Here is a 25,309-nt window from a genome sequence, read left to right on the forward strand (position 1 = left end):
TTGTTCATTTTAGTAATGATACTTGAGGTGAAGTAGCTAGACATATCTTCTTATAGACGCATGCAGTGGCCATTGAATGTTATGACTCGTAATACAGTATCTGTTAAAAATATTCATTTTTTTATTTGCATTTAGCATAAGCAGTCACATTTACATCATAAACATAGCAGTATAAATACTAGTAAAATTACCTAAAATGTTTTACATTGTCTGTTGAAAATTGCAAAACCCACTTCATTAAAAAAAATTAACGTTTTTTTATCAAGAAACAGCCTATTATGGTCAGGCTTTCCTTCAGTTGGATAGGTTCAGTGCAATACATTTAGAAAGGGTCATTTTCCCTTGAAAAATGGAGGTTAGTGTATTAGAAGTATGTATGCGTTTAATGATTTTATTTATTGTCTGATCGTAATACTGTCTTGTTTCCCAGTTAGTAATTACAATCTGTCTAAATTACAATTATTTTCAATACACATCTTATCACTCATATTGTTATTCAATAGATTTTTTATTTTTTTTACTGAGGCATTGGACAACTGCTTTAATCCTAGTATACCGTTTCCTATTTCACTGCTGCAGTATCATAATAAGCTTTCCCTGCTAGGTATATCTGAATTAGGTTTAGACATAAAGGTGCAATACACTTCACAAAGTCACTCTTTTTATTGATGGAACACTTGGTTAAAAAAAAAAAGTCACCCCCAAAAAAGCCTGTTTCACAAGTCATCACTGGTGATCACAAGGCCATTGGCTATCTGGTTCTCAAGAATCAGCCCCTCCTCGTCCTCCTGCACGAACAATGGAGATAGTTAAAATGATCAACAACAAGCATTTTAGGTCTGCACAATATGTTTTCATACAAGGTCTAGGAAATAATTTATTAACCTATTAGATATATTTGCACCATAATTACACAAAGTATTCATTGTCTACTAAAGTGCATAATGATCAAGTACACTTTATCCTTCCTATTGTTTGGATTAACAGGTCACTCACCTCGTCTCTGGGAATGTAGTCTTTTTCTGTGCTTCTGTACGACACTACATGGATAAGAGTATATACTCTGAAAAGAGAAACCACACAGTATACTTTTAGTTTGAGGTTGTAATTGTATTCTATTAGTCTTTGTCTTTTATTTGTAAATGTCTGTCTTATGCATGTTTGGAAGGTGGTGTTATGTTGATATATCATGTATCAAATTATTATATATCATGTATCGTATTGTGTTTGAGAAATGTTTGCCCACCTGTGGTAAAGCATAGCCAGGAACTGCACCACTAGAAGCACAGCAAATGACAAGAGGAACATCAGACTGAGAGGCTCCACCTTCAGGTATTCTCCAGATGATGTGCCATTTGGCCAGACTTTTTCGATCTTGATACTAATCACGTCATTTCCAATGGCTTGTAAAAAGAAAGTGGCCACAATCCACAAAACGTTGACAATGAAATACAGAAACACTGCCTGTAAAACAGCAAAAATAAAATATCATTCTACAAGCCATGTCAGTAAATGAATAGTAGACGGATTTAGAATAAATTAATATAAAAGCCCACCTTGTTCCGTAGTGACTTCAGTTCCCTTGTCACTTCCTCTTTATGTGCTTTATCATCAACAATAGGTGCAAGGTATCTCTCAAGCAGTTTCTTCCAAAAGTCATGTTCTTCCTGCCAAAATACATAGGGAAACATGGTAGCTATATTTGCCCATTTGTAATATTCATAATCCCCACCTAGATGAGGGCAAACACATTGTTGCGCAACTGTCTATTCAGGTCAGGGGTGGACTCGGACCAGAAATCAGCCCTGGCATTTATAACACACCTGACGATTATTTTCCTTGATGGCCCTATTATTAGCCAGAAATTTATAATTTTGCGCTAAAAACCCAGGTTAGAGAGGCACACTGGACTAAAAATGGACCAGCCCAACTGTCATTTCAGCCAGTTCGCCCCTGATTCAGATTATAATTCAAAGGGTGGTTCTAGAGTACTGAGTCTACTTGTTGCTGAAGTCCATCCCAGGCCAAATATGTAGAGAAAACAATGCCTGGAGCTGCATTGATAAGACACCAGGCGATACAATATAACATATAAATACAATATGAATGGCATGTGGCACTCAAGCAAATACCTCAGTCAGTTTCTCCACCTGTGGGGCAATGAGGGTCTTCTCTATGGCTCTTTTCACCCTTCTCTCCAGCCTCTCCATGCGGTTGGTTTTTAGGATCCTCCTGGCGGCCTCGTTAAGGGCGTACTGCAGCTCTTCTAGCTGGCTGTCGCTCAGCACGTCCTCTGGGCCCACCTTGTCCTTCAGCTCTCCATTCACCGTGTCGGTTAGCATCATCACCAGCTCTTCACACACATCCTCCTGGTTCTTGTTCCTCAGGGAGTAGCGGATCTGCTCCTGAAGGTTCCTTTTCATGTTGGCGTAGGTCAATTTCTTCAGGAACTCTTCCTTGACAGGCTGAACCCAATCTATTTATTGAAAGCAAATTGTGTAGAGATGAGGGTGCTGTTGAGTATAATTCAACTTGCAGTTACATACTGACTTTTTGTATGTTAGAGGTTACAGCTATACTCTTTTATTGACGTGATCCTTTATCAATAATCATGTCTACAGGTTGCGCATTATTTCACAGGATGTTTCTATTGGTATTTACCTGGTATTGTATGTATGAAATCAGTGGATACTTTGATACCAGATGGTGGCTTGTGGTACTTTATTTAATGAAATGTTTTTAATTAATAGGTTATTATGATGTAACTACAATTTTACCATGTAACTTTTCAATAAATGCCTAGTCATTTCTGTGCTGTAAGAATAAGAGCTTTCAATTGAAAAGGGTGAGCAAGAAGCAGGTTAGCAAATGGATGGTAAAGATTAGACTTTCATGTACTGAAACACCTACCACTTTGAGGTAGTATTTCTCTTTCTTCCTCGGTGAAGCCACTATAAAGCGAACCATCATAAAGCATATTATCATCATCTTCATTGTCATCTTCAATGCTGGAATACGCACTCTCCTTTTTAGGAATGCTGTCAACACTGTCATCACTGCTGTGAACAAGATTATGAAAAGTTACAACAGATGTAGCACTTCATTTGATAAAAGTTTGCATTAAACAGTATAATGAGCAAGATCCTTTGGGCCTTTGTGAAATGCTTTGTACATGCCTTGTATCAGATTTTGAGTCGCTGTCTCTCTTGGCCAATTTGCTGTCTGAAGACTTTGAAAGTATGCCCTTGTTGTTTTCTCCATTCGGTGCATTATTTATCTCTTTCTTAGAGTTGGCCTGTTGTTCTTTCACCACCTGTTCGGTGACTTGCGTGTTTGGATTGACTACCTGCTGGAGTTGCTGGAGTAGCAAGTTATCGGTCTCTTGAGTAACTTGTAGTTTCATATCCCAACAGCAAAGTTTGCAGTTGCGATCACAGAGAACATTCTGGGTCATCTTTTCTTCTTTTTCCTTGTTTGTCTCTCGGGTGCCCCATGTGACAATGTGCATGTTCACCAGCGAGTAGATTGTGAGCAAGAGATAACCACTGGGGATACAGATGAAGTACATCAGACCATAGATGATCATGCTGAACTCCTGGGGATGAAGGATGGCAGTTACCAGGTACATGACAGCCATTGACACCAGGAAGAGGCCAGTTGGGGTGATAAATGTGCCCTGCATAGCCATGTCACCTGGGGAACAAATTAAATTAAATGTGACTCGTAACAGTCTGACTTGGCACCAATCAACAATAGTGATGTAAGAGTTAGTGGTAAACTACAGCTTAATCTCAGAACCCAGAACTAAATCAGTTACTTAAGCTGTCATGAGACTAAATACAGCTCAATGTCATACAGTATGTTTGGGTGAAAAGAAACTAGAACAAAGTCTACCTGTGGCATACTGATGATAGGTTAACCGACAATGTCAAAATATAGAAATAGTTATGATGATGGGACTGGCAATAACATTTTATTTATCACCAGCCCCCACCCTTTAAAAGATAAGAGGTAGCCTCTATCTTTGCATAAACAACTTGTGGTATGTAGTGAAAAGTCATTGCCAAAGCTTACCGATGATGGCGAAGAATGATGCTAACATCAGAAAGGCGTATAACACACTCATAATGGCTGCAATGATGATCTGGGCGTTTGGTTTTGCCAAAAAGCAAATAAACATGTAGAAAATAGGTGGGATGACTGCTATGATTATGGACAGGGTTCCTTCAATTTTGAACACAAACTGGAAAGCACCTAAAGAGGAAGACAGAAAAAGGGTGAATACTTCCTGGAATGGAGATCTGATCATATAAGAACAATACCATTTGAACTCATCTTAACTCATCTTCGCCACATTACTTTTATGGTTTTATTGAACCGAAGCAAAAGTCATACAGTGCTGTGAAAAGTATTTGCCCCCTTTCTAATTTTCTCTACTTTTGCATATTTTTGATACTGAATGTTATCAGATCTTCAACCAAAACCTAATATTAGATAAAGGGAACCTGAGTAAACAAATAACACAACAATGAAATACTTATTTAATTTATTTCATAAACAAAGTTATACAACACCGAATGCCCCTGTGTGATAAAGTAATTGCCCCGTTACACTCAATAACTGGTTGTGCCACCTTTAGCTGCAATGACTCCAACCAAACGCTTCCTGTGGTTGTTGATCAGTAATTTTGTCCCATGCAGAACTGTAACTCAGCGACATTTGTGAATTTTCAAGCATGAACTGCTCATTTCAAGTCCTGCCACAACATCTCAATTGGGATTAGGTCTGGACTTTGACTAGGCCATTCCAAAACTTCAAATGTGTTGCTTTTTAGCCATTTTCATATAAACTTGATTGTGTGTTTTGGATCATTGTCTTGCTGCTGCATTGTCTTCCAGCTTCAACTCACAGACGGATGACCTGACATTCTCCTGTAGAATTCTCTGATACAGAGCAGAATTCATGGTTCCTTCTATTAAGCCAACTCGTCCAGGTCCTGAGGCAGCAAAGTATTCCCAAACCATCACACTACCACCGCCATGCTTGACTGTTGATATAAGGTTCTTACTGTGGAATGCAGTTTTTGGTTTTTGCCAGGCATAATGGGACTGATGTCGTCCAAAAAGTTATACTTTTGACTCATCTGTCCATAGAACATTCTTCCAAGAGTCTTGATGATCATCATTCCAGCTGCTTTTTGGCAAACTTGAGTCAACTGTTTGGTTTGCATAACTTTGTTAATTAAATAAATAAAATTAGTATCCATTTTTTTTGTTATTTGTAAACTCAGGCACCCTTTATCTAATACTAGGTTTTGGTTAACATTCAGTCTCAAACATATGCAAAAATAGAAAAAATCAGAAAGGGGGCAAAAACTTTTTCACGGCACTGTATACTGTAACTCATGGGTTTTCAAACTTTTTTTGCCCAGGGACCCCTGACCAGGCGAACATGAGGCCCAGTGACCCGCATCATAAATTTGCAAAAAAAAGTGAATAAACTGAATAGATTTGGGAGACAGTTTCTTTATTTTGACCTCCCCACTGTTCATTGGAAGAGGAAGTGTAAAGTCTAACATAGTCTATTAGCTAGAAAGGTATCTTGGCGGCATAGAAAACATTTAGCTTTTGTAAAGCACATTTTCTGCAATTCTACAAATTATTTCACGGAGCTAAGAGAAAATGTTGCAGTTTTAAAGCTGCAATTCTATGCATTTTGCCATGGCTAATGCTGTGTTCCTCTGCTCAAGCATTACAACAATATCAATGGTCATGTGTCCTGAATGCCCGGTTTAAAACATTTCTATTCTCCCTAACTGTCTGACTGTGTTTGATTGTTAGTTCTCAAAGATGGTATTATTAAAAAAATATGTATAGTTCAATATCTTTTCTGCATGCTTTCTAATTGTTTTTGGTCATCTAAGTTAACACTGAAACTTTTTTTCCATCCCAAAATGTAATTTTCTGTATCAGTAATTAACTCCAATGACTGTAATTTCCTCCATATTAAAGGGATAGTTCGAGATTTTGGCAATGAAGCCATTTATCTACTTCCCCAGAGTTGGACGAACAGGAACAGCTAGCATGTTAACTATTCATTGCGCTAATGCTAGTTAGCACTGGCTCATGAAACTACCTCCTCATGAAACTAACTTCCTTGATGCTGGACGCAGACGTAAAAATGATATCCAAGGTGATATTGTGTTGCAGCTAGCGATATTCATAAAGAAATGTCAGTACCTCCGCGGACCCCAGTTTGAAAACCCCTGCTTTAACTGATGGGTAGACATACTTTATGGTTATACCTTTAGCCCTGTGCCCTAAAATGTTAAAGTCATATGTAATCTCATCCACCCAGTCAGTCAACGCTCTGCCTGAAGTTGAGCTTTTGAATATAGTCACAATTAGAAATACTTAACTTTACTTAATTATTTAGAGTGTAAGATGTTGGGGGGTGTTAAGCTGACATATGGATTGTTTTAAGATGGTCATACTATGGATAATTTAAATATTGATTTTGGCCTTTACTACTAAAGCCCATAGAAACGCATTGAATAACACATTCATAAATGTTTGTGAGAGTGTCCCTTTCCATAGAGCGGTTATAATATACTGCTCAAAAAAATAAAGGGAACACTTAAACAACACATCCTAGATCTGAATGAAAGAAATAATCTTATTAAATACTTTTTTCTTTACATAGTTGAATGGGCTGACAACAAAATCACACAAAAATAATCAATGGAAATGCAATTATCAACCCATGGAGGTCTGGATTTGGAGTCACACTCAAAATTAAAGTGGAAAACCACACTACAGGCTGATCCAACTTTGATGTAATGTCCTTAAAACAAGTCAAAATGAGGCTCAGTAGTGTGTGTGGCCTCCACATGCCTGTTTGACCTCCCTACAACGCCTGGGCATGCTCCTGATGAGGTGGCGGATGGTCTCCTGAGGGATCTCCTCCCAGACCTGGACTAAAGCATCCGCCAACTCCTGGACAGTTTGTGGTGCAACGTGGCGTTGGTGGATGGAGCAAGACATGATGTCCCAGATGTGCTCAATTGGATTCAGGTCTGGGGAACGGGTGGGCCAGTCCAGAGCATCAATGCCGTCCTCTTGCAGGAACTGCTGACACACTCCAGCCACATGAGGTCTAGCATTGTCTTGCATTAGGAGGAACCCAGGGCCAACCGCACCAGCATATGGTCTCACAAGGGGTCTGAGGATCTCATCTCGGTACCTAATGGCAGTCAGGCTACCTCTGGCGAGCACATGGAGGGCTGTGCGGCCCCCCAAAGAAATGCCACCCCACACCATGACTGACCCACCGCCAAACCGGTCATGCTGGAGGATGTTGCAGGCAGCAGAACGTCCTCCACGGCGTCTCCAGACTCTGTCACGTCTGTCACGTGCTCAGTGTGAACCTGCTTTCATCTGTGAAGAGCACAGGGCGCCAGTGGCGAATTTGCCAATCTTGGTGTTCTCTGGCAAATGCCAAACGTCCTGCACGGTGTTGGGCTGTAAGCACAACCCCCACCTGTGGACGTCGGGCCCTCATACCACCCTCATGGAGTCTGTTTCTGACCGTTTGAGCAGACACATGCACATTTGTGGCCTGCGGAGGTCATTTTGCAGGGCTATGGCAGTGCTTCTCCTGCTCCTCCTTGCACAAAGGCGGAGGTAGCGGTCCTGCTGCTGGGTTGTTTCCCTCCTACGGCCTCCTCCATGTCTCCTGATGTACTGGCCTGTCTCCTGGTAGCACCTCCATGCTCTGGACACTACGCTGACAGACACAGCAAACCGTTCTTGCCACAGCTCGCATTGATGTGCCATCCTGGATGAGCTGCACTACCTGAGCCACTTGTGTGGGTTGTAGACTCCGTCTCATGCTACCACTAGAGTGAAAGCACCGCCAGCATTCAAAAGTGACCAAAACATCAGCCAGGAAGCATAGGAACTGAGAAGTGGTCTGTGGTCCCCACCTGCAGAACCACTCCTTTATTGGGGGTGTCTTGCTAATTGCCTATAATTTCCACCTGTTGTCTATTCCATTTGCACAACAGCATGTGAAATTTATTGTCAATCAGTGTTGCTTCCTAAGTGGACAGTTTGATTTCAAAGAAGTGTGATTGACTTGGAGTTACATTGTGTTGTTTAAGTGTTCCCTTTATTTTTTTGAGCAGTGTAGTTTCTAGGTCAAACCGCAGGTGCGGAAGTGCGACACTGGCGGATGCGGTGGATTTAGACACATTCAATGCAAAAAAACAGATATCTCTAGTTTAAGCTGACAGATTTTGACGGGTATTTTTTTGTTATGTAATTTAGATTGACGCACCAGTTTTTAAGGGAATAAGTGGTACATCTACTTTAACCAGAGCTCTAGTTATTCTAAGTCATACAGTATAATCGCTATTCATACACATAAAATTCCAAGAAATAACCGAACAGTACAGTGTGAGATTGGTGCCCACCTGCTATCATCAGAGAAACGGAGGCAGGGCCAAGAATGGAGGAGCTGACAGTGAATATCTGGTAGAAGATGTAGAGCCTGGAGATAGAAGAGTTCCTCTTGACTGTCTCATTGCCGCTGTGCAGAAGGTCCAGGGTGTTGGCTAGAGTAGAGGGCCCCCAGCGACGCCTCTGGTTATAGAACTCTTTGAACTCCTGAGGGGAATTGGTGTAGGCATCTGACGCAGCATTGTACTCCACTCTCCAGCCCTGCTGGAGGAGCAGGGTGCACAGCCAGCGGTCCTCACCTGGCCAGTGGGAAGAGGGAAGATTCATGAAAGTCAATGTACGAATCAGGTCCTAGGACAGGTGCGCACCATAATGATTATCTCTAGGGAACACTTAATCAGCTTGCAAATATGTATGGCACCCTTGGTCGACTGAAGCCAACAGAGATAGCTCAAGGAACTGTGATAATAATACTTTCTATGAACCACCTGTGTAAAGGCTGATATCGACAATCAAGTGTTGTTGATGAGAGAATAAGAAAGTAGTCACCTTGATCATATTGAACGTACTCAGAGGCTCTAGTTGCAGTGGTGGTATATCTCTTGAGCACATTGTCATCCATCAGAGCTGATCCCCTGAACAAGCTGAAGCATCCAGGACTGCAGAGGACTGAACCAAAAACGTGCTCAGCTGTTTTCTGGAGCCAGTGACCAACAGCGTACTCAAATTTCTGATACCACACCATTGGACCTACAATAGAATGCAATGCACGTTAAATCTTTTGTCTTGCCCATTCACCCTCTAAATGACACACATACACAATCCATGCCACAATTGTCTCAAGGCTTTAAAAAATCCTTCTTCTACCTGTCTCTTCCTTTTCATCTACAGTGATTGAAGTGGATTTAACAAGTGACATCAATAAGGGATCATAGCTTTCACCTGGATTCACCTGGTCAGTCTGTGTCATGGAAGAGCAGGTGTTCCTAATGTTTTGTACACTCAGTGTATATGCTAGACATAGCAATGTCTGAGTGGACCACCTAAATATTTAGTAAAGCTTTACTCACCCATTCCTGTTGGATGGATTCTTCCGCATGCAGCACCCACATTGCCGTACTTCCGAAGTCGATCCACCAGTAAGATCAGAGCTGCGGGGTGGAAGTCTGTATCCCCATCCAGAGCCATGATGTAGGTATTGTCATCAGATATGTGTTTTCTCTTACTGTCATTGTCATGCTGTGGCAACAGGAAACTCTCCCCATCCAATGATATTAGACTGGCACGGCAAGGATTATTCTGTCTCTATACAAGACACACAACAAATATCATACACATTAATTTAGGAAAACCATGGAAACCATGGCTGTCTACTGATTTATCATATTTACAGATCACCTGTATTGCAGGGATAAAGGCAATAACATGGACATTTGCATTAAATGTATTACATACCGTTATCTTTTGAGGATTCTTGACAATGTATCCTTTCCACCCAAGCAGATAGTACAGGTACATGATCTGAAAGACATGTCAGATGCAAACCTATAACCATTTCATTTTCCTGAAGTGTTTCCATTCTAAAATCAGAAAGCAATTACAAGATATACATATATTCTGCAAGAAATGTAATTAAAGTATGTTAACATACAGGAATATTGAAAATATTTAATACTGAAAATCATCCCACCAACCTGTGACCATCTCTTCTTGTTTCGGATCAGCTGTTTATCTTTCAGATGGAAATACAGCATGTTTCCCTCTGGCATCACAAACATTAATCGGCCACCATAGGGAGTCTCAATAATTGACACATCATCAGGCTCCTTATTGGTGAATACCCTGAAATACACAAACATTCAAGATTCATTATAATACAGTTTGCAGTCTTTGGATTAATAGAATTGTCAGTTGTAGTGAATGCATCATTACAAGTGCTTGTGCTCATTAATTGACACTATTGGTTCTGTTATATGGAACAAAGAGCAAAGAAAAACAAAATGTCCACTTACCTGTATACCTCTATGACCACATGAATGAGATCGGTCACATATTCGTTGACAAACTTTTTGCCTGTCTCCTTTTCTATCATGAATGCGTCATCAACAAATATGTGGCATTCAAAGTCAAAAACATCTTTATGTTCCTCTTTTGGTTCACCTCTGTACCGGTCCAACCTGAAACCATCAAGACATATATGATTACATAAAGTCAGATTTTTCTGCTTAACATTATGATCACCTCCTTATTATTCGTTCTATTGTACGGAGTCTTTTGGCTCCGAACAACTAATATGCAACGCATTTTACACAATGTTTGTGATACAAATTATATCTTGTGATACAACAGAGAGTTTGTCTGTACAAACATGTTTACACAAAAATTTTACGGTGTCACAACAACTCTTGTGTACTTATTTTTGTTCAGAACAACTCTCTGTTGTATCACAACCGTTTGTGCCAAATGTGTTTGTGCCAAAAGGCTTCATGAGTTATACAACTTGAGTGTGTACGGGGCCATTGTTTTGTGTTGTATACAAGAGGCCTCTGCTTTACCTGAACATGGATGTCAGGATCTTCAACATCTCATCATAGGTCTCATGCCACATTGTTGCACAGAGGTAAATGACACAATTCTCCACGTCATCAACAACACTACTGTAGAATGAAAAACATTGGGAAAGTGTGAGAACTTGTTTGGATGGATGGGGAGAGAGAACTCTTTCTAATCATGTGAGTATATTTCAGCACAATACCACTGAGTCTCTGTGTTATATAGTGCACTGTCGGTAAAACTAAACAATAAGTGAACAAATGTCTATTTGCACTGCTGTAATGTGAAGTATTGGACCACATGGACTTAATCAATTAAATAGCAGAATCTTGCCTCTCTTGGTTCCTCGTTCGTACAACCTTCATCTTGGTGTTCAGAAGCAGAGACAGGTCGATGAAGGCAGACTCGTATAAGCGTCGCACAAACAGCTCAGTTGTCCGCTCGATCCTCTGGACCCTGAAGTTCCACACGTAGTAGGTGCATGTGATGAGCCCGAGCCACATGCAAATCCCCTCCAGCGCAAGTAGGGAGAAAGGCCAGGTCCAGTAATAGCTGCTCAAAGAAGTCCTGCAGATGCTCTTGGTGATCTCCAGCATCACAACTGTGCTAGTGTTCTTTGTGCTTAGTTCAACGAGGCTCGAGCAAAAGTCTATGATAGAAGTTGTGTCGGCCCCAGCTAGGTCTTCAGATTGCGTTAGGAAAAGGATCATGCCGAGGATAAGAACGGCAGGCCCAGTGAAGCAGACAGGGAAGGCGAAGCTCATTCGCACAGAGTGGATCTTACAAGCCACCACCCCAAACCAATGGCATGCAGCAGAGAAAAAGGCTTGGAGGAAAAGGACAATAAGACCAATATCAAGTGTCTCTCTATGCCTTGCAATTGTATTTTCATCGTCATCGGCCTTAGGAGTGAAATCAAAATCTGACCATACAATGTTTTCCTGTATCAACACGTGGTAGATGAGGTACACAGCAGCAATGACTACTATCCTTAAGATGCTGGATATCACAAACACAAAGTCTCTGAAGGTGTCCAACTCAGTCAGCATTTCTTGCATGTTGTTGCTCGCCTGCACTGGGTTTTCCCACCAGGTCAGAGAAACCAAAAAGGATGCAAAAACTGCAATGCCAACATACCAATAACAGTCATCTTCCTGGCCTGATACAAAAGAGGATACCCGAACGTAATAGTCTGCCCCAAGGAGAAAGTAGCCAGTCAGGACAAGCATAAGAGAACAAATGGGGAAGATGATCTTCCAGTTCTCTCTCTGCAGGCGAAATGCTATCTGTAGGACAGAGGAAAGCATGCAGACTCCCCCAGAGATGAACAGGTTTGTGAGTACATCAAACTGGGGCATCACTACCAGCACCAGGATGGAGGTCCCAAGAGACACCAGGCATTCAATGCCACACACCTGAAAGATATAGATTTCAATTTGTATTGACAGCAAGCAATTCAAGGAGCAATTAAGAGTTACAAAGATCACAAAGGAGTCAAATTGTATAGTATTTCACAGTGTCAACTTACAATTCCCATAGTTCTCATGTTTGGCGGAACAAAGTTCTTGAAAGCGCATTTCCACAGTGACTTGAGGAACACGAGCAGGTTGGGCACCACCAAAGAGCACACCAGCATGAGCACGTAGTATTGTCTTTCCTTGGGAGTCCTAGTCGATGTGGGGCTTGAGAGTGTGGATAGAACGAGCAGAGAGCCCTGCAGATTGGATGTAAAGACAACTGACATCAGACTTCTTATATTATAAAATCAAAGGTGACTGAATTAATTAATTTAGACACTGATCTACACAGGGTTGTGTAATAGCTGATTACATGTAATCAGTTACATGTAATCAGATTTTTTTTTAAATAACACTGGAATCCATTATGTTACTATCAAAAATATTGTAATCAGATTACATATACTTTTTAAAAACTAGATGATTACTTCTTGGATTACTTTTAAATACAGAAAGGACATAGGCAAAAATACATTATGACACCTTTCTGTTTTCTCAATGACATTAAATTCAGCACTGAAACAAGGCTCAAGTTTAAGTTTGTTCCATCTGAGTGAGTCTAACCACAAGTCAGAGACCACTATGATGACACATCAAATGTGTTTGATGGGCTCTATTTGTCTTCTTCTAACGCCTCTTAAGGGGAAAGTAATCCAAAAGTAAATGAATGTAATCAGATTACGTTACTGAGTTTGGGTAATCCAAAAGTTATATTACTGATTACAATTTTGGACAGGTAACTAGTAACTGTAAAGGATTACATTTAGAAAGTGACTTACTCAACCCTGAAATTACATAGTGAGTGTGAACATTTCCTTCATAGTATTTTGACTTCACAATGAGAATGTGTGCAGTGTACATGTTAGAGAGAAAAACAGATAGGAGAGTACAAAGTGTCTAGGGTACAGTCATGTCATAAATTCTCTTGCTCCACACGTGCCCATGGAGATGGCAATACCAGCTGAGACGGTAAGGGGAAACGTACAAGAGGCTTTAATAAGTATCACTTCTGTCAATTGAAACATTGTTAATTTAGTTAGAAAAAATAAATTGCTCAGTCTTTGTCATGCATGGCCTAAAGTATCACATAAATAATATATGTGGATATAGATCAGTGGAGGCTGCTGAGGGGAGAACGGCTCATAATAACGGCGGGAACGAAGCGAATGAATGGCATCAAACCATGTGTTTGATGTATTTGATATCATTCAACTTATTCCGTTCCAGCCATCACCACAAGCCCGTCCTCCCCAATTAAGATGCCACCAACCTTCTATGATATAGACATATATTTATATAAACCCTCTCATTAAAGACAGTCATGAGTTTTGTCTCATATAGAACCCATACCACTTCCCTTGTAAATTATGAATCACTGCTGATGTGGGTAAGGGAACGGTGGGCCCAGTGAAGCAGACAGGGAAGGCGAAGCTCATTCGCATAGAGTGGATCTTACAAGCCACCACCCCAAACCAATGGCATGCAGCAGAGAAAAAGGCTTGGAGGAAAAGGACAATAAGACCAATATCAAGTGTCTCTCTATGCCTTGCAATTGAATTTTCATCTTTATCGGCCTTAGGAGTGAAATCAAAATCTGACTATACAATGTTTTCCTGTATCAACACGTGGTAGATGAGGTACACAGCAGCAATGACTACTATCCTTAAGAGGCTGGATATCACAAACACAAAGTCTCTGAAGGTGTCCAACTCAGTCAGCATTTCTTGCATGTTGTTGCTCGCCTGCACTGGGTTTTCCCACCAGGTCAGAGAAACCGAAAAGGATGCAAAAACTGCAATGCCAACATACCAATAACAGACTTTTTCCACATTTTGTTACATTACAGCCTTATTCTAAAATTTATGACATTTTTTTTCTTCCCTAATCAATCTACACACAATACCTGTCACGCTCTGACCTAGGAGAGCTGTGTTTTCTCTGTATAGTTAGGTCAGGGTGTGATAGGTGGGTGGGCATTCTATGTTTTGTTTTCTATGTTTTGGCCGGGTATGGTTTCCAATCAGAGGCAGCTGTCTATCGTTGTCTCTGATTGGAAGCCATACTTAGGCAGCCTGTTTTTCCCTTTGTTTTGTGGGATCTTTATTTTCTACTGCTTGTTAAGCCAGAAGAAGTTATGGTCGTATTCATTGTTTGTTCCTTTTGTTTGTAGTGTTCTGAGGTAAATAAATACTACGATGAACACTTACCTCGCTGCGCTTTGGTCCACTCCTTTTGACGATCGTGACAATACCCCATAATGACATAGCAAAAACAGGTTTTTAGAAATGTTTGCTAATTTATAAAAATGTTAAAAAAAAGAAATATCACATTTACATAAGTATTCAGACCATTTACTCAGTACTTTATTGAAGCACCTACGGCAGTGATTACAGCATCAAGTCTTCTTGGGTATGACGCTACAACTTGGCACACCTGTATTTGGGGAGTTTCTCACATTCTTCTCTGCAGATCCTCTCAAGTTCTGTCAGGTTGGATGAAGAATGTTGCTGCACAGTTATTTTCAGGTCTCTCCAGAGATGTTCGATCAAGTTCTAGTCCAGGCTCTGGATGGGCCACTCAAGGATATTCGGTACAAAGACTTGTACCGAAGCCACTCCTATTTTGTCTTAGCTGTGTGCTGAGGGTCGTTGTCCTGTTGGAAGGTGAATCTTCGCCCCAGTCTGAGTTCCTGAGTGCTCTGGAGCAGGTTTTCATCAAGGATCTCACTGTACTCTGCTCCGGTCATCTTTCCCTCAATTCTGACTAGTCTCACAGTTCCTGCCACTGAAAAACATCCCCATAGCATGACGCTGCCACCACCATGCTTCACCGTAGGGATGGTGCCAAGTTCCCTCCTGATGTGACGCTTGGCATTCAGGCCAAAGAGTTCAGTCTTATTTTCATCAGACCAAAGAATCTTGTTTCTCATGGTCTGAGAGCCTTTAGGTGCCTTTTGGCAAACTCCAAGCAGGCTGTCATGTGCTTTTTGCTGAGGAGTGGCTTCTGTCTGGCCACTCTACCATAAACGCCTGATTGTGCTGCAGAGATGGTTGTCCTTCTGGAAGGTTCTCCCATCTCCACAGAGGAACTCTAGAGCTTTGTCAGAGTAACCATTGGGTTCTTGGTCACCTCTCTGACAAATTAAGTTGTAGAAACATCTCAAGGATTATCAATGGAAACAGGATGCACCTGAGCTCAATTTTGAGTCTCGTAGCAAAGGGTCTGAATACTTTTGTAAATATTTCTTTTTCTTTTTTTTGTTGCAAAAATGTAGATAAAACTGTTTTCGCTTTGCCATTATGGGGTATTGTGTGTAGATTGCTAAGAAAAAATATATATTTAATCCATTTTAGAATAAGGCTGTAACGTAACAAAATGTGGAAGAAGTCAAGGGGTCTGAATATTTTCCTGAAGGCACTGTATCTGATACTGTATGGATTTGATATACATTAAAGGGATAGTTTACCCAAATCACACAATTACATATTGGTTTCCTTACCCTGTAAGCAGTCTATGTAAGCAGTCTATGGACAAGGTAGATGTCTGACAGCAATCTATGATTTGTTTTAATTTCCCTGCCACTGTTCCACATGCTAACATTTTAGCATTTGTGGCACAAATCCCATTAAATCATTCAAGTCATGGGACCAATATTTGGACATGATGTGCGAAAAAATGCTAATATCTGTCCCATTACTTAAATGGGATTTCTGCCGGAAATGCTAAAATGTTAGCATATGGTGCAAGGGAAACTAAACCAAATCATGTATTGCTGTCATACCTTGTCCATAGACTGATTACAGGATAAGGAAACCAATGTGTTCTTCTGTAATTTGGGTGAACTATTCCTTTAAAATATGATTATAAGATGACATCACAGAAGGTATTATGCTTGAATGTGTTGATCTAGTAGTTGCCAGGTTCAGGGTGCTGGTCCCTAATTGTGGCTCACCTTGCTGATGACAGCACTGGACAGGACCATTATCCCCACGAACCCTGCCACCAGGTGCTGGAACAACTCAAAGCATCTTCTCTTCTCCTCTTTCTCAGCACCAATGGGATTCAACTGGAATGGATCCCAGGTGTCCCTGTGACAGTATCGAAAACAATTTCAAACATTTAGTTAAAACAGTTTTACTGATTCATAAACCATCCTTAAAACGTGAACTTCCAGTCTTTATAAACCCCCTATAAACTTTTACTTTAATATCTAACTTGAAGATATGTTATATCGAAGGAAGTCCAGTGGCACAAGTGAGTCACAAGTGGCATCAAACAACATCCATTTTCAAGTGTGTGGCAGGCAAAGGTGACAGTATATTAGGCACTATTGAATCATTGGAAATGGGACTGTTGATGGGGTACAGTGGATACTGACAACTTCATAGCCCAGTCTACATATATCTAATGAGCTTTGGCTTTGAAACATCCAATACATACCCAACCCAATTGTGACCAGCCGTACAAGTTGAATCACCCTAATAAAGATAAGACCGTTATCCATTATATTAACCTTATGTAAACTATTGCTTATACAAGCTTTGTGGGTTAAGTGTCATCTCTACCAGGCTTACTGAAAGAAACTGATTTGAAGAGGGAACCAAACGTTGATAATCTTGTCTCAAATAATTAATCTGAATAGACAGTTGATTATGGTCTAGCTCAGTGGTTCTCAACCTGGCCACCTATAAAATAGGCCTGATCACAAGCCTTACACCTATATTTGTAGGCTATTATTCACCCTAAAACATGAATGTATTGCAATGCATCTGTCATGCTCGTTCGAATGAGTCTCAAAACACTTATTGTAAGCATAATGTAGTAATGAATAATACATTGTCAGATGTCTTTGTTTTTTCATTCCTATTGATAGGCTTATCAGAACAAAAGGTCATAAGAAGCATTTGGGAAGGAATTAAACTTTGCTTCCTTCCCACTGGGCAAAAACTGGTTCCACGTCATTTCAACAACAAAAACAACAATAAATGTGATGAGGTTGAATCAACATGGAACATGGATTTGCAAAAGGTCATCAGCGTAAGCGATCTTTGTCTGTTTTTCACCCAACTTGCAACCTAAATCCAATGACATGGTGAAATTTGTTGTGGATTTCAAATTGAATTCACGCGAGTTGACAACTCAACCAAACGTAAATGAAAACTAGTGGGTTTTAATGTACACTGAGTGCACAAAACATTAGGAACACCTTCCTAACATTGAGTTACACCCTCGTTTTCCCTCAGAACAGCCCCAATTCATCGGGACATGGACTCTACAATGTGTCAAAAGTGTTCCACAAGGATCCTGGACCATGTTGACTCCAATGCTTATCACAGTTGTGTCAGGTTGGCTGGATGTCCTTTGGTTGGTAGACCACTCTTGATACACACAGCTGTTGGTCGTGAAAAACCCAGCAGCATTGCAGTTCTTGACACACTCAAACCAGTACGCCTGGCACCTACTACCAAACCCCGTTCAAAGGCACTTAAATATTTTGTCTTGCCCATTCACCCTCTGAATGGCACACACACAATCCATGTCTCAAGGCTTAAAATTCCTTCTTTAACCCATCTCCTCCCCTTCATCTACACTGATTGAAGTGGATTTGTTTCCTATGCATAGTCACTTCGCCCCCACCTACATGTACAGATTACCTCAACTAGCCTGTACCCCTGCACACTGACTCGGTACCGGTGCCCCCTGTATATAGCCTCGTTAATGTTATTGTGTTACTTTTTATTTTAGCCTACTTGGTAAATATTTTCTTATTCTTGAACTGCACTGTTGGTTAAGGGCTTGTAAGTAAGCATTTCACGGTAAAGTCTACACTTGTTGTATTCGGCGCATGTGGCAAATAAAGTTTGATTTGATTTAACAAATGACATCAATAAGGGATCATAGTTTTCACCTGGATTCACCTGTTCAGTCTGTGTCATGTTCCTAATGTTTTGCAAACTCAGTGTATATCTTCAAAACAAAATGCTCATTACCCTCCAAATAATGGTAAATTATATCTGTCATTGTACATGGTATAGTTGTATCATGATATAGTTGTATTACCTCTATTTAGTATGATTTCAGTATAGGTAGAATATTTTCAATTTATGGAATAATTTCATTTTTTTCTACAGAGCTAATTATTTTCAGGATCAGGCCCTGTGAATCCTAACAGTTTTGCCTGAAATTATTCCCACATTCGATCTGAATGTATTTATTTTAGATGACTAAAACTTACCTGTGCCTCCCTTCCCTTTTCCGCCCTCTGAATTTGAGCTCCTCCATGTTTCACCGTCCTTAGTGGTAGAGCTTAGTAGTCCTTAGTAGCAGTTCATTTACTGAGGCACTAAGTACGTTTACTTTAATCAACTACCACTGTCTGCAACGCCTCGCCACTCCCTCGTTTACTACTCATTAACCATAAAGAGGTACAAGGATCATACGTAAGACACTTTAACATCTTTATTATTGCTCACAGAAATTAATGAAACAAGAAATGTGGCATTATGAGGTGTCTTTTTGTTTGCCTTTATGACAGTGTACATGTGAAAGGTTGATTTACATGTTGTATGTACAAAATTAACCACCTCAAACATTCACATGTCTTCAGTGGGGCAATTTCTTTACCAAGATGAGTTACATAGCAACAATGTTTTGAGAACATGTTTGATATTCTAGTTATATTGTTACAGAGCATAAATTAACAGTGATTCAGTGCAAGGTCATAGTATGATGAAGGACCTCATAGATGAAAATCCACCACTCACACAATCTTAAACACTTTTAGATGTGATTTTTCTTTCAGGCCTTCTTTAACTATGGTTTTGTTGGATTACAAATTATGAATTTGTTCGAAATATCCCTTAGTATATGTAGATCCTCCGTTTGTACTTGTAGCCTATGTGTACAAAAATAAGATATACAAATCTCCACTGCATGAGGAGCCAAGTTTTTCCAACGACTTAAGAGAGAGTTCAGAGGGGTTATTTCCTTGTTAATGTGTACAGTAATCAATTAGAAATATATATATATACACTGCTCAAAAAAATAAAGGGAACACTTAAACAACACTGTTTCCGGTCACAACTTGCAGACTTGTTTACGCTGCTGTGCATTTTGTTGCCGATCTTACTTTGCTACCTGACGGTTTTTTACTTTTTCATTACCGTATATTTTTACTTTTTCCCTCACTCAACTTTTTTCATTCAACTTTTTCACCCCGGAGGTTTTATCTGGACATGGTTGGTCAGGACTTCAAACAGCCGAAGCTAAGTAACATTAACATGATGCCTTCTAATTGCAGTCGTTGTACTTATAATATACAGGAGAACGATCGCCTTACGGCAAGGATAGCTGTGCTGCAAGCCCAGCTTCAGACGCGATCGTTAGGCAAGGGTAATTTCAGTGTAGGAAAGGATGAAACAGCGTCTGTGCCACCAGTAAGTACAGATAGTAACGTTAGTATAAACCCCCTCGCACGGTCCCCGCAGCCGGACATCTTTCTCATGTCTTCTGGAGGGAAACGCTGTAGGAATGCTCAACCGGTGTCGCTTATTCAGCCGACAGAAACTTTCAACCGGTTCTCCCCATTAAGCGAGTCGGAGTCGGAGGCCGAGATTTCTCTGGTCTCTACTCCTCCCGTTGTGGGGTCTGAGACGCCGACGGCTCCCACCATTAGCTCTGACAAATTGAAAACCCTAGTCATTGGCGACTCCATTACCCGCAGTATTAGACTTAAAACTAATCATCCAGCGATCATACACTGTTTACCAGGGGGCAGGGCTACCGACGTTAAGGCTAATCTAAAGACGGTGCTGGCTAAAGCTAAAACTGGCGAGTGTAGAGAGTATAGAGATATTGTTATCCACGTCGGCACCAACGATGTTAGGATGAAACAGTCAGAGGTCACCAAGCGCAACATAGCTTCAGCGTGTAAATCAGCTAGAAAGATGTGTCGGCATCGATTAATTGTCTCTGGCCCCCTCCCAGTTAGGGGGAGTGATGAGCTCTACAGCAGAGTCTCACAACTCAATCGCTGGTTGAAAACTGTTTTCCGGAGGGGTGCTCTCATCTTATCTACGAACATAGACAGGGCTCTAACTCCTCTAGCTCCACAATGAAATAGGGTGCAGGCCAGGCAGCAGGCTGTTAGCCAGCCTGCCAGCTTAGTGGAGTCTGCCACTAGCACAGTCAGCGTAGTCAGCTCAGCTTTCCCCATTGAGACCGTGTCTGTGCCTCGATCTAGGTTGGGCAAAATTAAAAATGGCGGTGTTCGCTTTAGCAATCTCACTAGTATAAAGACCTCCTCCATTCCTGCCATTATTGAAAGAGATTGTGATACCTCACATCTCAAAATTGGGTTACTTAATGTTAGATCCCTCACTTCCAAGGCAGTTATAGTCAATGAACTAATCACTGATAATAATCTTGATGTGATTGGCCTGACTGAAACATGGCTTAAGCCTGATGAATTTACTGTGTTAAATGAGGCCTCACCCCCTGGTTACACTAGTGACCATACCCCCCGTGCATCCGGCAAAGGCTGAGGTGTTGCTAACATTTACGATAGCAAATATCAATTTACAAAAAAAAAAAACAATGACGTTTTCGTCTTTTGAGCTTCTAGTCATGAAATCTATGCAGCCTACTCACTCACTTTTTATAGCTACTGTTTACAGGCCTCCTGGGCCATATGCAGTGTTCCTCACTGAGTTCCCTGAATTCCTATCGGATCTTGTAGTCATAGCAGATAATATTCTAATTTTTGGTGACTTTAACATTCACATGGAAAAGTCCACAGACCCACTCCAAAAGGCTTTCGGAGCCATCATCGACTCAGTGGGTTTTGTCCAACATGTCTCTGGACCTACTCACTGCCACAGTCATACTCTGGACCTAGTTTTGTCCCATGGAATAAATGTTGTGGATCTAAATGTTTTTCCTCATAATCCTGGACTATCGGACCACCATTTTATTACGTTTGCAATTGCAACAAATAATCTGCTCAGACCCCAACCAAAGAGCATTAAAAGTCGTGCTATAAATTCTCAGACAACCCAAAGATTCCTTGATGCCCTTCCAGACTGCCTCTGCCTACCCAAGGACGTCAGAGGACAAAAATCAGTTAACCACCTAACCGAGGAACTCAATTTAACCTTGCGCAATACCCTAGATGCAGTTGCACCCCTAAAAACTAAAAACATCTGTCATAAGAAACTAGCTCCCTGGTATACAGAAAATACACGAGCTCTGAAGCAAGCTTCCAGAAAATTGGAACGGAAATGGCGCCACACCAAACTGGAAGTCTTCCGACTAGCTTGGAAAGACAGTACCGTGCAGTATCGAAGAGCCCTCACTGCTGCTCGATCATCCTATTTTTCCAACTTAATTGAGGAAAATAAGAACAATCCGAAATTTCTTTTTGATACTGTCGCAAAGGTAACTAAAAAGCAGCCTTCGCAAATGGAGGATGGCTTTCACTTCAGCAGTAATACATTTATGAACTTCTTTGAGGAAAAGATCATGATCATTAGAAAGCAAATTACAGACTCCTCTTTAAATCTGGGTATTCCTCCAAAGCTCCATTGTCCTGAGTCTACACAACTCTGCCAGGACCTAGGATCAAGGGAGATACTAAAGTGTTTTAGTACTATATCTCTTGACGCAATGATGAAAATAATCATGGCCTCCAAACCCTCAAGCTGCATACTGGACCCTATTCCAACTAAACTACTGAAAGAGCTGCTTCCTGTGCTTGGCCCTCCTATGTTGAACATAATAAACGGCTCTCTATCCACCGGATGTGTACCAAGCTCACTAAAAGTGGCAGTAATAAAGCCTCTCTTGAAAAAGCCGAATCTTGATCCAGAAATTATAAAAAACTATCGGCCTATATCGAATCTTCCATTCCTCTCCAAAATTTTAGAAAAAGCTGTTGCACAGCAACTCACTGCCTTCCTGAAGACAAACAATGTATACGAAACGCTTCAGTCTGGTTTTAGACCCCATCATAGCACTGAGACTGCACTTGTGAAGGTGGTAAATGACCTTTTAATGACGTCAGACCGAGGCTCTGCATCTGTCCTCGTGCTCCTAGATCTTAGTGCCGCTTTTGATACCATCGATCACCACATTCTTTTGGAGAGATTGGAAACCCAAATTGGTCTACATGGACAAGTTCTGGCCTGGTTTAGATCTTATCTGTCGGAAAGATATCAGTTTGTCTCTGTGAATGGTTTGTCCTCTGACAAATCAATTGTAAATTTCGGTGTTCCTCAAGGTTCCGTTTTAGGACCACTATTGTTTTCACTATATATTTTACCTCTTGGGGATGTCATTCGAAAACATAATGTTAAATTTCACTGCTATGCGGACGACACACAGCTGTACATTTCAATGAAACATGGTGAAGCCCCAAAATTGCCCTCGCTAGAAGCCTGTGTTTCAGACATAAAGAAGTGGATGGCTGCAAACTTTCTACTTTTAAACTCGGACAAAACAGAGATGCTTGTTCTAGGTCCCAAGAAACAAAGAGCTCTTCTGTTGAATCTGACAATTAATCTGGATGGTTGTACAGTCGTCTCAAATAAAACTGTGAAAGACCTCGGCGTTACTCTGGACCCTGATCTCTCTTTTGAAGAACATATCAAGACTGTTTAAAGGACAGCTTTTTTCCATCTACGTAACATTGCAAAAATCAGAAATTTTCTGTCCAAAAATGACGCAGAAAAATTAATCCATGCTTTCGTTACTTCTAGGCTGGACTACTGCAATGCTCTACTTTCCGGCTACCCGGATAAAGCACTAAATAAACTTCAGTTAGTGCTAAATACGGCTGCTAGAATCCTGACTAGAACCAAAAAATTTGATCATATTACTCCAGTGCTAGCCTCCCTACACTGGCTTCCTGTTAAGGCAAGGGCTGATTTCAAGGTTTTACTGCTAACCTACAAAGCATTACATGGGCTTGCTCCTACCTATCTTTCCGATTTGGTCCTGCCGTACATACCTACACGTACGCTACGGTCACAAGACGCAGGCCTCCTAATTGTCCCTAGAATTTCTAAGCAAACGGCTGGAGGTAGGGCTTTCTCCTATAGAGCTCCATTTTTATGGAATGGTCTGCCTACCAATGTGAGAGACGCAGACTCAGTCTCAACCTTTAAGTCTTTATTGAAGACTTATCTCTTCAGTAGGTCCTATGATTAAGTATAGTCTGGCCCAGGAGTGTGAAGGTGAACGGAAAGGCTGGAGCAACGAACCGCCCTTGCTGTCTCTGCCTTGCCGGTTCCCCTCTTTCCACTGGGATTCTCTGCCTCTAACCCTTTTACAGGGGCTGAGTCACTGGCCTACTGGTGTTCTTCCATGCCGTCCATGGGAGGGGTGCGTCACTTGAGTGGGTTGAGTCACTGACGTGGTCTTCCTGTCTGGGTTGGCGCCCCCCCTTGGGTTGTGCCATGGCGGAGATCGTTGTGGGCTATACTCGGCCTTGTCTTAGGACGGTAAGTTGGTGGTTGGAGACATCCCTCTAGTGGTGTGGGGGCTGTGCTTTGGCAAAGTGGGTGGGGTTATATCCTGCCTGTTTGGCCCTGTCCGGGGTATCATCGGATGGGGCCACAGTGTCTTCTGATCCCTCCTGTCTCAGCCTCCAGTATTTATGCTGCAGTAGTTTATGTGTCGGGGGCTAGGGTCAGTCTGTTACATCTGGAGTATTTCTCTTGTCTTATCCGGTGTCCTGTGTGTATTTAAATATGCTCTCTCTAATTCTCTCTTTCTCTCTTTCTGTCTTTCTCTCGGAGGACCTGAGCCCTAGGACCATGCCTCAGGACTACCTGGTATGATGACTCTTTGCTGTCCCCAGTCCACCTGGCCGTGCTGCTGCTCCAGTTTCAACTGTTCTGCCTGCGGCTATGGAACCCTGACCTGTTCACCGGACGTGCTTGTTGCACCCTCGACAACTACTATGATTATTATTATTTGACCATGCTGGTCATTTATGAACATTTTAACATTTTAACATCTTGACCATGTTCTGTTATAATATCCACCCTGCACAGCCAGAAGAGGACTGGCCACCCCTCATAGCCTGGTTCCTCTCTAGGTTTCTTCCTAGGTTTTTGGCCTTTCTAGGGAGTTTTTCCTAGGGAGTTTTTCCTAGCCACCGTGCTTCTTTCACATGCTTTGCTTGCTGTTTGGGGTTTTAGGCTGGGTTTCTGTACAGCACTTTGAGAATATCAGCTGATGTACGAAGGGCTATATAAAAATAAATTTGATTGATTTGATTTGGACACAATGTAACTCCAAGTCAATCACACTTCTGTGAAATGAAACTGTCCACTTAGGAAGCAACACTAATTGACAATAAATGTCACATGCTGTTGTGCAAATGGAATAGACAACAGGTGGAAATTATAGGCAATTAGCAAGACACCCCCAATAAAGGAGTGGTTCTGCAGGTGGGGACCACAGACCACTTCTCAGTTCCTATGCTTCCTGGCTGATGTTTTGGTCACTTTTGAATGCTGGCGGTGCTTTCACTCTAGTGGTAGCATGAGTCTACAACCCACACAAGTGGCTCAGGTAGTGCAGCTCATCCAGGATGGCACATCAATGCGAGCTGTGGCAAGAAGGTTTGCTGTGTCTGTCAGCGTAGTGTCCAGAGCATGGAGGCGCTACCAGGAGACAGGCCAGTACATCAGGAGACGTGGAGGAGGCCGTAGGAGGGCAACAACCCAGCAGCAGGACCGCTACCTCCACCTTTGTGCAAGGAGGAGCAGGAGAAGC

The 25,309-nt window shown here is 41.4% G+C and overlaps 1 protein-coding gene across 2 annotated transcripts; it reads right to left on the reverse strand.

Annotated features, from left to right (window-relative positions):
• Positions 1–99: 99 nt before the first annotated feature.
• On the reverse strand, positions 100–18,913 carry LOC106612488 (chitin synthase). 2 transcript variants are annotated; one of them, XM_014213682.2, is made up of 19 exons: positions 18,765–18,913; positions 16,482–16,617; positions 12,541–12,726; positions 11,346–12,427; positions 11,015–11,116; positions 10,472–10,636; positions 10,154–10,301; positions 9,915–9,980; positions 9,530–9,764; positions 9,009–9,209; positions 8,474–8,758; positions 4,075–4,254; positions 3,177–3,693; positions 2,911–3,056; positions 2,133–2,476; positions 1,557–1,667; positions 1,247–1,464; positions 997–1,063; positions 100–788 (listed from the first exon to the last, which is right to left on the reverse strand). In XM_014213682.2, exons 1-19 carry the CDS (start codon positions 18,809–18,811, stop codon positions 717–719), a joined length of 4,308 nt encoding a protein of 1,435 aa, XP_014069157.2. In that variant the 5' UTR covers positions 18,812–18,913; the 3' UTR covers positions 100–716. The 2 variants fall into 2 exon arrangements, with proteins under 2 accessions (XP_014069157.2, XP_014069148.2); XM_014213673.2 differs by having other exon boundaries at positions 2,911–3,059.
• Between the last annotated feature and the right edge of the window lie 6,396 nt (positions 18,914–25,309).

The sequence above is a fragment of the Salmo salar genome, chromosome ssa01, assembly GCF_905237065.1.
Source record: "Salmo salar chromosome ssa01, Ssal_v3.1, whole genome shotgun sequence".
Classification (NCBI taxonomy): domain Eukaryota; kingdom Metazoa; phylum Chordata; class Actinopteri; order Salmoniformes; family Salmonidae; genus Salmo; species Salmo salar.